At 44.5% G+C, this 15,283-nt stretch overlaps 1 protein-coding gene across 1 annotated transcript in view; it reads right to left on the reverse strand.

The window, feature by feature from the left end:
* Nucleotides 1-14,643, reverse strand: part of LOC119373462 (uncharacterized) — a 36,930-nt gene extending 22,287 nt beyond the window's left edge. Inside the window, exon 1 of the mRNA XM_037643490.2 lies at nucleotides 14,608-14,643. Coding sequence (XP_037499418.2) covers nucleotides 14,608-14,641 — 34 coding nt within the window. The 5' untranslated portion in view covers nucleotides 14,642-14,643. The remainder of the gene's footprint in view (nucleotides 1-14,607) is intronic.
* Between the last annotated feature and the right edge of the window lie 640 nt (nucleotides 14,644-15,283).

Here is a 15,283-nt window from a genome sequence, read left to right on the forward strand (position 1 = left end):
GCTGCAAAGTCTTCCGTGAACTCTGACACCCCCGCGACCTCGGATACGACTCATAACACCGAAACGCTCCCATCTTTTACCCCACCACCAATTTTTCAGCGTGATTTGAAGCTACGCGTTGTGGATCGTACGGAAACCTCTTCGGCCAATGTCACAGTGAATGCAAGGAAGGAAACGAAAAGAAAAACGCATGTATCTACTGGAGCCATGGACTCGTCCATTTTGTTAGTCGCTCAAATCCCCCAACGACCCCAGCGGCAGTGGGCTATATTTGTGTCCAAGTTGAGCCCTGACACTACATCTGCTGACCTCAAGAAACACATTGAGTCTGTTGACCTTTCTGCCATTTCCTGCCGGCGGCTCAAAACAAAATATCCCTCTTACTCCTCGTTCTGCGTTAAGCACCAACCACTGGCAAGCGCCGGCACGCGTTCCACGCGCCTACGCGTCAAATGCGTCGCGGCGCGCTCCGTGGAGGAAAAGGGCGCGCAACCACTGGCAAGCGTCGACCGCGCCGACGCTCGCTTTTGGCAGAGGCACAGTGTTGCTTGATCGTTTCGTTTAAAACTCTCCATGTACAGCCTAGAACGGCGCGTTATCAATCGAAGCGAATTAGACTGTCGTTAAAATATTGATTGTGCTTCACCCACCACTGTTTTGACTATTTAAGAAGTAATTAACATCGCAATGACCAAAATAACAACCGCGGTATGCACAAGTAATCGACATCGGCGCAATCGGCGCGTGCGCTGCTAAGTTCACGTCTGCATCACGGGACACAGCCAACGATGTTTGCGAGATCGCCAACGCTTGTGCGATCGCCTTGTTGACGCCTGTTCACGGCCATGCTATTATTGCCCAACACGAATATAATCATCCTGTTCATGAAAATGGTTCTGCTCCTGTTGCTGCTAAAAAGAAGCGGACGGGAGCGGCGTCGCCCGCACCGTCGGTGGGCTTGACGTCGTTTCTTGGCACGTACTTTAGTTAAGAAAAAAAAAAAGAGGAAATAGACGTTTGCTGCAAAGTCCAAACGAGGTGCCCTAAAAATTCGCCGAATAACGACTAATACTTTTCACATTAACAAAAAGACGGCTTTCCCGCGTACCACGGGTGTCACCGTGACTAATATTCTAGCTGCCTAATATGAGTTACAGTTTATTACATGGGCCAACATTGAGAAGTTCGAATCCTGGAGCAGGCATACATACTAACTCAAATTTTTTTCAGTAGCATGGAAACAAGAAACCAACATTACTGGAAACTCACAGTTACTTATGTCCCGTCTAGCAACAAAATGCAGGTAAACTGTAGCACTGCAAGTATGGCCTGACTTTCTTGTTTTCTAATAAATGAATATGCACTGTTCACCACAAAATACGCATCGAGTTCATAATTAAACAGTCTATCCTCACGCCTTATACACTTCCAGGCAGTGCACAAAACATACTCAGATACCTGCTTATTGTTTACTTGCACAGCGTGATGTTTTGATTGAGAAATCATTCAGGTCTCTAAAACAAAGAATAATTGACCTATAATTGACTTATACAGCATTTGGTTCATGTAGCTGGATGTGCAAGAGGTCTTTTCTTTGAATTTCAGTGAAATTAAATGAGTGGTATATGATGGTGTCTGTACATTGATTGCATAATCGTTGCTAGGAATGGCTCAGAAAGCAAATTTGCGAGCAGCACTTTCGGTGAAGATATCGTAGGGCCCGTCCTGTTCCAGAAGCTTTTAACGCCTAAAAAAACTTTCTAAAGGCTCTAAAAAGCAAAAAATGAAGTAGCATCAAGGTTTATAAACCACCAGGCTCATATACCTACACAAGAAAATCCATTAAAATTATCATGAATATGCTGGTGCATCCAGTACATGTTTACACTTCATATTTTACAGCATTTATTGAAGTAATAAACCACACCTGAAACTTCATGATGTGATAGATATCGGTCATAATATTGCAATCAAGCACTGTGTAGAAGGCTTTTGCACGTTGTCTGTAGTTGAAATACCCTCTAACGCAACAAACCACACCTGACACTTCATCATGCGACAGATATCGGTCATAAGATTGCAGCTGAGCACTGTCTAGAAAGCTTTCGCACGTTCTTGGTGGTCTACATATCCGCTAACACAACAAACCACACCTAACGCTTAATGGTGCAGCAGATATCGGTCATAATATTTATTTATTTATTTTCAAATACTACAGCCCAATGCAGGGCTACTGCAGGAGTGGTGTACATGAATACAAAAGGAAAGAATGTATACAGTAATATCGCAATAAGTGCTTCAACAAAAGCAGATATCGCCACCTGTTGAGTGCAACTGGGTAAAAAATGAGAGAAATAGAACACCAATATCATACAAGCGCCTCCAAAAATCAGATACATTCATTTCACGAACCGAACCAGGTACATCATTCCAGTGTTCGTCAATATCAGAAAAAACTGTATTTGAACATGTTAGTGTGCACAAAAAAATGGGTTATGTTAAGATTGTGATTGCAGCTGTGCACTGTGTAGAAGGCTTTTGGACGCTGTCTGTAGTCTAAATATCCTCTAACGCAACAAACCACACCTGACACTTCATGATGCGACAGATATCGGTCATAAGATTGGAACCAAGCACTGTGTAGAAAGCCTTTGGACGTCGTCAGTAGTCAAAATACCCTCTGTTATAATAAATCGTGCCTGAAACTTCACAATGCGACAGATATCGGTCATAAGATTGGAACCAAGCCCTGTGTAGAAGGCTTTTGGACGTTGTCTGTAGTCTAAATATCCTCTAACGCAACAAACCACACCTGACACTTCATGATGCGACAGATATCGGTCATAAGATTGGAACCAAGCCCTGTGTAGAAGGCATTTGCACGTCGTCAGTAATCAAAATACCCAATATAATAAATCGTGCCTGAAACTTCACGATGCGACAGATATCGATCATAAGATTGGAACCAAGCACTGTGTAGAAAGCCTTTGGACGTCGTCAGTAGTCAAAATACCCTCTAATATAATAAATCGTGCCTGAAACTTCATGATGCGACAGATATCGGTCATAAGATTGGAACCAAGCACTGCGTAGAAGGCCTTTGCACGTCGTCAGTAGTCAAAATACCCTCTAACATAATAAATTGTGCCTGAAACTTCATGATACAACAGATATCGCTCATAGGATTGCACCAGAGCACTGTATAAGTCTTTGGCAAGTTGTCTAACATAGCTAAACTGAATGTCTTCATATTTCAATTATGCTTAAGTGCATGCATAGTCTAAGTTAGTGCATATACAAAGAACTGAACAGAAATGAAATAGTCCTTGCAATACATCCAAGGATTTGGCATTTGAAACCATCAAATAATTATTTCAGCTGGATTCAGTCTGGAGGAAGAGATAAATATGTGCGCAGTTTAGAATGGTCTCACAAGTGTATGAGGTTCCAGTGAGGCATCGTTTGAATTCCTTCTAAACAAAGAGCAGCACAGTAATATTGCACTTTCATTCGTTCTGCACATACGTGTGATGTCATGCTCTTCTTACTATCGTGTCACTGTGCACCTCAGATTTCAATGGAGGTGCTTGTCACTTACAAGCTTTTTAGCAAATTAGCTGTCCAGCTGTAAACAAAACATGTGTTATATTTAAGTAAACTGTAAAACGATGTAGAAGCGCCACTGTTCACATTCTCCCGTCTATGAGTATCAGAAAAGACTAGGGAGAATGTGTGTCAGAATAGACAACCTGCAAAACAAGGCATGGCCAACTGGGCATGTGCTAAGGTGTAGTTGCACGGCAGAGAAGCAGACCAAGAGTCAAGAAGTGAAATAGCAGGCAACACAAGCAGCACTTAATCATGCAACTTTCTTTTTCGATCACCACACTCGCGCACGTTCGAGCTTCTATTTTATACATGAATGTAAATGAGAGCGCTGAATGTGTCGGCGTCGCTCGTACCCGGCACGAAAACACGTCACACTGCTACCAACAAGCGCACGCTTGTTGTTAGCTCGGCAACACAGGCAAATGATTTGCGCCGAAGTCAACCAATGTTTCAGCGCCGTAAAATCCGCAAATCCTCCTCATGTACGTTGTCACATAACCGAAATGCGTTGGCAAGTGCGATGTTCGCTTTCGACAACGATGAGGCGAATGGAGATGTCGAAAACTAACACACTGCGGTTAAAAACTCCTGCGTAAGCGCCACGCCAAGTCTCTGGCGTCATATATAGTGTATGTTTCGACGGAAACAACTTCCGTCAATTTCCTTCAACCAAACTTCCTCACATGAACTGGTTCACACGAACTCGACGGTAGAGGCCTACGCTGAATGCAGACGACACCGCTCTGAATTGACTTCGCGGTAGGCGAGGACTTCAAACTTCCGAAGCATGTTTACACCCGTTCCGAGCGCAGATACACACAGATCAGAGCACAGGAGCAGCGACATGCCGCAGTAGTAGGTACGATGTTTTCACTCGGCCGACGATCGCACTCAAAACCGGGGCAAGGGCAGCCGGGAAGCATTCGCTGGATTTGTCGGCGTCGCTCGAACTCGGCACGAAACCGCGTCCCACTGGTAGCACTCGCGGTCGTTCGCCGTGTCGTCGACGTACTGGATGACGACGCGGTCACTCAGGAGCGTTTGCGACCGTAGTTTCCGTGCTTGCCCTGCACTCGGAGGTGCCTTCGAAGCGGCGGCCATTAGGCATAGCACTCAGAGGTATCGCGGCCTCTGATTGGTTGGCGCCGCCGGCCCATGCCGGCCTCTGATTGGTTGGCACGCCGTACGCGTGGTGACGTACGCGAAAATATCAGTCGTCTTGACCCCGCGCGCCTCGAGGCGTATGGACGCGTACAGCCCTCCGCGACCGACGCCGAGAGGCGCATTTGACGCCTAGGCGCGTGCATGCGCGTGCATACGCGTGCCAGTGGTTGGGGCTTTACAGTTGACGAAGATACATTGAAACGTCTGAATGACCCGTGAATGTGGCCGTGCGGTTGAATTTTCAAACCATTCCGTGGGGTCCTCCACGAAGACATGCTCCACCCCTCAGAGTGCGCACCCGTAAGAAACGGTGCCGTGTAATTTGGATATATTTTATCAGAACGTTCGTGGTCATCGCACTAAGACGCGCGAATTCTTTGCTGATGTTGTTTCGTCTTCTTTTGACCTTATTGCGATTTCTGAAACGTGGTTGTGCAGTGAAATTCCTTCCTGTGACTATCTTCCGTCGAACTACACCACCTTCTGCAGTGATCATGACTTGTGTGCAACTAAACAAAAAAGGCGATGGTGTATTGATGGCTATGGACAGTTCTCTAAAATCTGTCAGATGCAGACGCAAAGACACAGAAACAATTTCTGAATCAATTTGGGTCGAAATTAGTCTTGAGCACTGTCAAAAATTGTTGATTGGTTGTTTCTATGTATCGCCTAGCGTTTCACCAATTGCTTTTAATCAGATCGTCTGTTCTATTGAAAATGTGGTAATTTCACATAAGAAGCACAAAATTCTTGTACTTGGCGATTTTAACACACCTGGAATTGACTGGACCACACTTAATTTGTCTCAGTATCATCTATTCTTAAAGAACAAATGCAGCGTATTGTTAGATTTTCTCACCTCTAATTCCCTACAGCAGCACAATAGTAGTGCCAATTCCTGTGATAACGTCTCCGATCTGTGTATTTCTAATAATCAACCTATCGAAGTATCACTCTCTCACATCTCTCTTGTTCGTCCTGACAAATTTCACCCACCACTCAAACTAACGCTCTGTATTTCACCAGAAAAACCAAGCTTTCCCAGAAAAATCGACAAAACGCCCAGATTTGCCTTCAGAGAGGTGACTACGTTGGCTTGTACCATGACTTGTCCACCACAGATTGGTCACTGGTAACTGACAAACCTAATGTTGATGATCAAGTTGATCAGTTTACGGAACTTATCTTGACCAGCATGCGCAAGTGCATTCCCCACTATACGCCTAATCATTGTAAATATCCCTCCTGGTTCTCATCAGAACTTATAAGTTCACTGAAACATAAAGATTGTGTACACAGGAAGTATAAATGTTCTCCATCAACTCATTTGAAGGAAGAATACTGTCGTTTTCGTACTCTTTGTAAATGCCTTTATAAACGGGATCACAATCTATATATTTCATTTTTAGAAAAAAGCGCGTCTGACAGGCCGGCTGAGTTTCGGATGTATGTGCGCAAACGGTCGAGCAAAAGTGGCGAGTCCTTCAGGATACTGGACCCAAATGGAGTAGAAGATCCAGCCGTTGCTGACTGTTTTGCCATGCATTTCTCATCTGTTTATAAGTCTCCAGCCTCTGTAGCTAGTAACGGTCGACAGGTTAAGGCAGTTGGCACAGCTGATGCTGTGTCGCTAGATGAAGATTCCATTTCAGAATGCATTAAGCGCCTGAAACCATCCTTTTCAGCTGGCCCAGATGGCATCCCCTCTGCCATACTAAAAGCCTATGGCAGTATACTTGTACCAGTATTGACTACCATATTTAATAAGTGTCTGCATGCTTCAACTTTTCCTAGCATGTGGAAAACTGCTCGTGTTTTCCCAGTATTTAAGTCTGGCAGTAAAAGTGACGTCTCGAACTACCACCCTATTTCCCTTCTTTGTGCCGCATCCAAAATCTTTGAGCTTGCTCTTCACAAAATATTGTCTTTTGATGTAAAAAATTCATTGATTGTGAATCAGCATGGGTTTCTCGCTGGCCGCTCAACTGTCACTAATCTTGCCAGTTTCATGATGCAATTCTCCACGCCTATTTCGCAGAGAGGACAGGTTGACGCTATTTTCTGTGACCCCAGCAAAGCTTTTGACGTTGTCAGCCATTCGCTGCTTGTGGATAAGCTTGCATACTTTGATGTTGATTCTTCAATTGTGAATCTCCTCCATTGCTATGTTCTTTATAGATCATGTTATGTTGCCGTTAATGGCCAAACGTCCTCTTTGTGTAAAGCTACTAGTGGGGTACCTAGAGGGTCGGTACTGGGCCCACTCCTCTTTTTAACGCGATAGCGTTAGAGAGCTCGTGTCGCAGAAATTCCGGTGTCGGTGTCGGCACCGTTGGTTGTGAGCGAAGAATCGTCCGTGAGCGAAAAATCGAGAAAGAAGCAAACAAAATATCTTCGGTCCCAATGAGGAGTGAACCAGGGCCGTTCGCGTGGCAAGCTGGTGTCCTACCACAAAGCCACGATGGTACTTGCAGCTGCTTCAGAAAGAAACACTACATAAATGTCATGTAGTTAAGGAGTCTCTTTAACACATTTTGCTCGGCAGGTGTCACGACAAAAACGAGCCCATTCGACGATTTGTAGGCGCATTGGCGAGACCATCAAACTACGTTGAAAAAGGCCGGGATAGTGCAGCCATCGCCGCTAAAAACACACACGAACAGCTCTAAAAATGCACAACTATGTCCATCTAGCGGAAAACATATCAATTCTATCATTCTATCAACTATGTCCATCTAGCGGAAAACATATCATTCTAGAGGAGGCGTTGATCAAGCAAACATCAAACGCTAGATAATGTGCTGCCCTCTGTGAGGCATTGTAAGAAATATGTCTCGACTCTTTATGGCCTCCGAGATGGCCTCCGAGATGGCGTACATCTTGGAGGCCATGCGATTCTTGTTTTAGATCGAAAACCTCTACCATTTGCGCGCGCGCCACATGTGTATCTGTGTGCGTGTGTGTATAGCAATACAGATTAATAAGTATGCACTTAGTGGTTGAAGTGCGCACTAGGGGCCGGATTTCGCTATCGCGTTCAACTCTTAAAGGCGAAGCTTAAGGGTCCTTCAATTTTTAATTTATGTTATTGATGTTTCTTCTGTCATTCGGTATTCTTCTTTCCTTTTGTATGCCGATGACTTAAAGATATTTAAGGAAATTCATTCAGTTATCGATTGTCGCTTGCTCGAATCTGATTTCTGTTCATTTTCTGAATGGTGCAAGAGCAATAACCTCTCCCTAAATATTTCAAAAACCAAGGTAATGAGTTTCACTCGAAAAACATCTAGTGTGCCATTTTTATATTCTGTCAATTCTGTGTCGTTGTGTAAGGTATGTGAGATCAATGATCTAGGTGCTGTTTTTGATAGCACCTTACACTTTTCTGCTCACGCTAAGCGTGTTGCTTTGCGGGGTCTTCGCACCCTAGACTGTGTTTGCAGAATGTCTAGAGAATTCCGTTCTCCTGTGCCCTTCCGAAAATTGTACACCGCGCTATGTCTTCCTCAACTTGAGTATGGATCTGTGATCTGGAATGGTATTCCTAATTCCAGCAGCAACGCCATTGAGCGAGTCCAGAAAAAATTCCTAAGCATTTACAACCATCGTTTCGCTAGAAATGACTCTAGATCTCGTTCTAACGCTGCTGCATTATTGTCATTGCCATCACTTTGCTGCCGACGAAATCGCGCTGATCTGTTATTTCTTCACAAGCTTGTGCATGGTATCATATCTTGCCCTGTACTGATCAACTGTCTTAATTTCCGAATTCCACGTAAGCTGACCAGAGAGAATAGACCTTTTCATGCATCCGCCTGCCTCTGTGAACATTCGACCATTGGCAGGATACAGCGTCTTTACAATGCTTACTTTTTGCAGCTCGATGTTTTTCACAGCTCCCAGTCGATGTTCTGCTCCGAGCTTTGCACTTTACTTACATAGCTTCGTACACTGTTGACATTTTTTTATTATTTTTTTTCTTTCGACCATTGGCAGGATACAACGACTTTACAATGCTTACTTTTTGGAGCTCGATGTTTTTCACAGCTCCCAGTCGTTGTTCTGCTCCGAGCTTTGCACTATACTTACATAGCCTCGTACACTGTTGTCTTTTTTTTTTTCCTGCGCATAGTTGTATATGTGCAATTTTATAACGTTTTTTTATCCCTGATATTTTATTATGAATGCTGGCTTTTTTCTTCGCGCGCCAGTACAAAAGACCTTACGGTTGTTCCTGGGCACGTTAAATAAACGTTTGATTTGATTTGATTTGATTATTATTATTATTCTGTCTCGTTATAAAAAAAATACGGCAGCTTCGCACTAGGGGTGCCAAGCCTGGAGAAAGTGCGCAGCGGGATGGCCTTCCTTGCTTCTCTTTGTTTTTCTCTTTATTTCGTCCTCTGTTTCTTTCTCTTTCTCTCATCTCTCTGTTTATTCCATGTCATTTTCTGTCTCTGTTTATTTCTATTTCTTTCTTTATGTAATTATTTGCCTTTCTCGCTCTTTCTCTTTCTTTCTATCTCTTTCTCTCTCTTACTTTCTCCTTTTGTCTTTCTCCCCTTCTTCTCGTTCTTTCTATGCTATGCTTTACTCCCTCCCCTCCTCCTTTCCCTCTTCCTCAACCTCACTTCTCTTTCCCGCCACTTTGCTATATTATAGGCTGTAGGTCATCTTAACGCATCCGTTAAGATGATGATAGCTTGCTGCGATCAATTCACAAGGAACGATTTGCTAAACAGCTTCGCTCTTAAAACACGAAGACACGCAAGAAATAGGGAGGGCGGGAAGGGAGGGAAGAGGCCGACAACTGCCACCTAAAGATGCACAACGCCTTTCAGCTCCTTCAGGAAGGGGGACACGAATTCCACCAATACTGATAGGTGGGCGAGTTGGTAGGTATTCATGGTTAAATTTGTAGCGCGCACAGTTGACAGGGACACAAAAGAAGACACACGCACGTGAGTTAGCGCTCGTTTGTCTCTCTTCTTTTGTGTCCCTGTCAACTGTGCATGCTACAAATTTAAACATGAAGGGGGAAACACATAGGAAAGGACAGCCCATAGGCTTGCACGCGGTGAATTCACAAGTGATGGAAGGACGTGATCTAATCACGGAAAGAAAGAAAATCAACAAAATGTACATGCCTACTCTTGGACCGCAGTAGAACAGCGCCGGCGAAAACAACAGACCTGACGAGGAGAAGGACACGTAAGACAAGGCGCCGCTTGTGTTACTCTTGGTGGACGCCAAGCATAGATGACTAGATACACATACCGTCTCTCTCTCTACGTATATATATATATATATATATATATATATATATATATATATATATATAATATGGGTGAAGTGCCATGGCTCCGGTGGGGAATGCTGTTCAGAAATGGCGACAAACGTGCGAAACAAGCTTTGCTTTCCACGATCGAAATAAAGCTTGTTGCGCACGTGTGTCAAATCAATTCGTACAAAAAAGCGTACATATTAAGCCGTTTCAGAAAATCCGGAATGAAACAAGTGCCCTTTATTCAAAGTCTAAATGTTTGCGAGTGTAAATGTCGCGTTGTGCGTCCTCGTTTTTTCATAATCCTTCAGGGCTGCAAACCCGTCTTTCCGCATTCAGTGAAGCACACGTTCCAGCAATTAATACTGCATCGGTCGTGGTCGCCCTTCTCGATAGTAGAACACTTCTTCCGATTGCAAGACCTTTTTTCGCAGGCGCATATGCAGGGCTTATCGCATACGAGAAACCGACGAATCCTTTTTGTCGTTGAGTTAGCGGAACGGGTAGCTGAGGTGGAGGCAGGGGAAGATCTCCGCGTAGTGGTCGTAGTTGTAGTCGAAGACTTCGTAGAGGAAATCGCGTTCTTGCGTGTTGACGCCGGAGTAGCCAGGCTAGACTGCGGCTTCGAGGCTTGAGTCGCCGAGGTTGTCTTTGCTGAGGTGGTTTTCTTCATAGTTTTGTCCTGATTCTGTCTTTTTTGTTTCTTCTCTCCCGGCCCACTTGTTGCGGGAGTCGGTTTCGTTGGGCCTTTTGTGGGGGTACCTTCGTGTTGCTGTGTCACTTTTGGCTTACGAGCTTCCTGGTGCTGACCCGCCGCAGGACCTGTGACATTAGCTGTCCGATCGTCATTGCGTTTGGCATTACCAGACCCGGGCCTCGAAGAGTTGTGGATTTTCCATTCTACGGTACCGACACCATGGTTAACGGAGGAAGCTGTCGTCGCCCCGTCAGCGCTTCTGAAGCAGATCAGTATGGCCGCTGCGATGTACACAGAATGCAAAAGACCACGTGTTAACGCAGCACGAAAAGTATGGGGATTGATCAGAATGCAATATATTGACCGAGTTTTAATATTTCCGTTTTTTTTCCGGAAGCTTGCGTCATACAGGCCACTTGGTAGACTTAATAAACACAGGTTCACAAACATTAACGAGCTTTGTGTGTGCTGATAATCCTAAACAGAGAATGCAGTGACCTATCGGCGATGGAGTTGCGCTGCTGTCTATTCGGTTATGGCTTCCAAACCGTCTCACAGTGGCCAATTTTTGTTGCGGGGAAAGAAAGAACATGGCATTGCCTGTAAATTTAGATTGAGCTACGTCTATTTAAAACTACATGTAGGCTAATGCAATGTCTGAAATGACGGCGTGTCCCATAATTCTGTCTTCGTTTTCGCACGTAGTGCCCAGGCAATCATATGAAAGGGAATATTTTGATAATTTCCTATATTTTCACTTTTACGTAAGGTACCTTTCAACATCGCAATGTTATCTCTTTTTTTATGTTATAGTCTAAACGAAGAAAAACAGAACACTTTTAAATGCTCTTTGTCTTTTCTCTCCTTAGTTTTATTTTATTCTTAGTGCCAAACACGCAGCAGTGTTTGGCACACAAGACAACAAAATATCGAACACCGAGAAAAAGCGCATAAAATAAGTTGCGTCCTTTTTGTTATATATGCTACGCTAATGAAAATCTCCCCATCATCCATCGCCACAATTTATCATTAGGAAGGAATGTTTTCCATCATAATGGTGGAAAATTGTACTGGACATGGTGGAGACAAGGTGAGTGTTGTTGTTTGGCTCACTGAATGCAAAATTGATCTGGCTTAAGCCGTCCCCCTGCACCACCCTGCGCAAATGGAAAACCCATGCATTTGCGTGCGGTTCACTGCCCTGATCGGGGATGAAAAGAGAATAGCAGTTCACGGCAACAGCTGCACATGCTAAGCGTCTTCTTCGGGCCGAAGGAGACGCCTGCCACGCGCAGCTGTTGCTGTGAACTGGTGCTCTCTTTCGATCCCCGTTCCGGATAGTCAATTGCACGCAGATGCATGGGTTTCTCACTTGGTAGGAGGCAGACACATCACGTACCATGCCTCCCCATTTCCACTACAATGTTTACATTGTGATGAAAGATATTCCATCCTTATCGTGGATTATGGTTATGGATGATGAACACAGGGTACCGCTTCTTGCTCGAAGGGTCCTGGAATCATTTGCCAAACACATGCCACGGGGACACGGAACCGTTAAGAACGTCAGCCTAGACAGCCCCGCCGACGGATATCAACGCTCTTATATGAGAGCGTTGGTGGAAATATTGTGCGTGCTACCGAGTGTACGAATGACCGTATTGCTTATTAAATGATTATTTACGCTTTCATTGGGGCATTGGTAGAGCCACAAAAAGTGAAAGGCTTGCGTTTTTCTCTCCATAACATGACACAGCGCATGAGATGTTTCGCAATCAAAGAAAACCATGTCACACGCGTGTTCACTTGCCAGAAAAAAAGCAACGGCTGAGATTGGGGTGAGAGCGACATTATAGCTGTAGGAACCGAACAGCACGCGCGGTGCGGTGGGATGGAGTGATTAAAGTTACGTGCGGGCTGGGCTGAGGGTGAGGCAAGCGCACCCAGTGGAAAGGGGATGGGGGTTTTGTGCGCGACCTTTCTGGTCAGCAGGACCAGTAGCGAGGACACTGTTCCTCTGAACAGCAACAACTGCAAAAGCCGGCGCGCCAACTCTCGTACAAACAATCAGCTTCGATTTGAAAGGCTGAACCACACGCGATGGCTTGTCGCCTCGTGTGACTTTTCCAGAAGACCTTCACTGAAGCTTCTGGTATGTGATGCAATCGAGAATCAACGGGAAACGTTCGTTCACTTGTGTTAGCGTTGCGTATCATGCCTGCATTAAAAGAAGCCCTTATAGCTATAAGAGCAGCTATAGGGGCTATCATCAAGCGACACGTGCCCGTTATGCGAATTACGCCAACGTGCTTTCTGCTTTTCTGCAAATCACAAGTAAATGCTAACTGCAATATATATGAGAGAAAAAATTGAAGTACCGTTTGTACAACGGCCAAATACTGCTTTCGCAATAGGTATTTCGCCTTTCGGGCGAAAGTGTGACATTTAATCAATCGCGGAAAATGATATCTTGGGTATGGCGTAAACATAAATAAAGTGAGATACCTTATAGGTTATAAAGTTACGTTCTGTTAGTGCACGTAGTCCCAGGATCTTTGTTTACTATTAATACAATGGAAAAATATTTTTGCTAGTGTGAGCCTTTTTGTAGACCTTGCAACGCATAGCTAAGCCTTCATTAATTGGAAGTGGATATGCGGGCAGTGCCTTGTTGCGGCAGAATGAAGCAAATCTGATCTACGGTCCTCATTTACATAATGATGGTCATTAGTATTGTGCGTTATCATGTACAAAAGTGTGGTTTCGTATCGTAAGCGCGTGCTTACCTGTCGGCACGCCTAGAAAAGGGAGGAGGGGAGGGGGGCTACTAATAATATAGGCCTAGGATAGGCGTCGACATGCACTAAGTCGTTCCCAGTACGCACGCCAGTGAAGGTTTTGCCTGCCCGGCGTGGAAAAATTTCGAACACTATGCTATTGTTAAGCGTATTTGACGGAAATAACTTGAGCGCCTAGAAAGCATGGTAAACATTATGTTGATGGTGCACTTTCTATACGAGAAAAAGGCGGTAGGAATTAGAGAAACGTCTCTAGAGGAAGATACATTTATTTCAGAGGCTTCTTCTGCGGCTCAAAAATGAGGAAATTGAGTCTTGATCGAAACTTGGAATCACTTGCGTAAAAGCTGGACATCGTTCTGCCTGCACAGTTCGCAAGGCAGACTAAAGGCATCGCTCCCACTCTCAGCGTTGCTGAACTACAGCCTTCTGTTTTTTAATGTATTGCATAGATCTTAAAATTCTCCAGAAAAAATGCTTTTGCGATTTTGGAAATAATTGCCGCAATTATGAATATTTCCAAAGGTGAATTATTCACTGCCCCTTATTCCCCCTCCCCAAGAAAAAAGGGAAGAAGCTACGTTCCTAAACATCCGCTGAAAGTTCCTTTAACTAAGCTATATTTCACCGAAACTTGTGTCTCTTTGATTTCCCGGGGCGGTTTAAGTAGTTATATGGCTGCGAATTTGTCACATTGCAATTGATAATCTACTTGCAGGAATGTGAGTTTCATGACCTGGCGAATAATTGTATCATATTATTTTTGCAGGAGCCTCCCTTTGAAGTCGGTGACCAAATGACTGCTTCCTCTTTCAGATTACAATTAACGACCAAAACAACTCTCAGCATGCACGTACGTCAGTACGGATGTTTAAAGTAGAAAAAGTACAACATATTACCCTTATTAAATGCTTCCAGTGGACCACTGTTTCGTTGCCAGTTATCAATAAAAAATATGGTGGCGTGAACGTAAAGTACCTTATAAAGCATCGCTTAGTTGGGCCACAAAGAACATGAAGCGTGAGAGAACAGAGACCGATTAGAGTACCACTTACCAGCGATGTTCAATCCAAGGACGGTTAACTGCATAAAAGTCCTCGTATCCATCCTAAAAACGGACGTCATAGCAAAGCCAGCTGCTCAAAATGATGCCGGCTTCAGCTGCGGCATGCCCTCGCTGAATAGAGCTGTCAGAATGATCCCTGTAATATGCGTGACTACTTTCGCTCCAGCAGCAGAAGGAGCAGCAGCGTTGTGATCTCGTCCAGACATCGATGCCGCCTCGCGCAGGCGTCACCAGGTCCTTCAGTTTGATGACTCGATGACTCTGCAACGAACGAACTAGTTGTAACTGATCCATAGTAGGAGGGCATAAGAGAACGCAAGCTAGCAGAAGAAAATAAATGCATGGTACATGTCTAGACTTCTCTGTGTGCGCGTTATACGTTGCTCGTATAAGTGTCTCGGCGCCCACTCACATAACAGTCTCGCACTTCAGAAAGTTAGCGTCACCCTTAAAGAAGTTATGAAGCGCCACGCAAGCATCGGAATGCCGTGGCAATGCGTTGGTGTGCCGTTGAAACGAGCAGCGCAATATTTCACGTGATGTTCTGCTAGTTCAGTCGATATCATATTTCTATCTGGACAGCGTGCTTTTATGAAAGGTACAACTCAGAGTCGAGGTATATGTGAAGGCTAATATAGTTTAGGGTCTTTGTTCGTACTTCTAAC

The sequence above is a fragment of the Rhipicephalus sanguineus genome, chromosome 11, assembly GCF_013339695.2.
Source record: "Rhipicephalus sanguineus isolate Rsan-2018 chromosome 11, BIME_Rsan_1.4, whole genome shotgun sequence".
Lineage (NCBI taxonomy): Eukaryota > Metazoa > Arthropoda > Arachnida > Ixodida > Ixodidae > Rhipicephalus > Rhipicephalus sanguineus.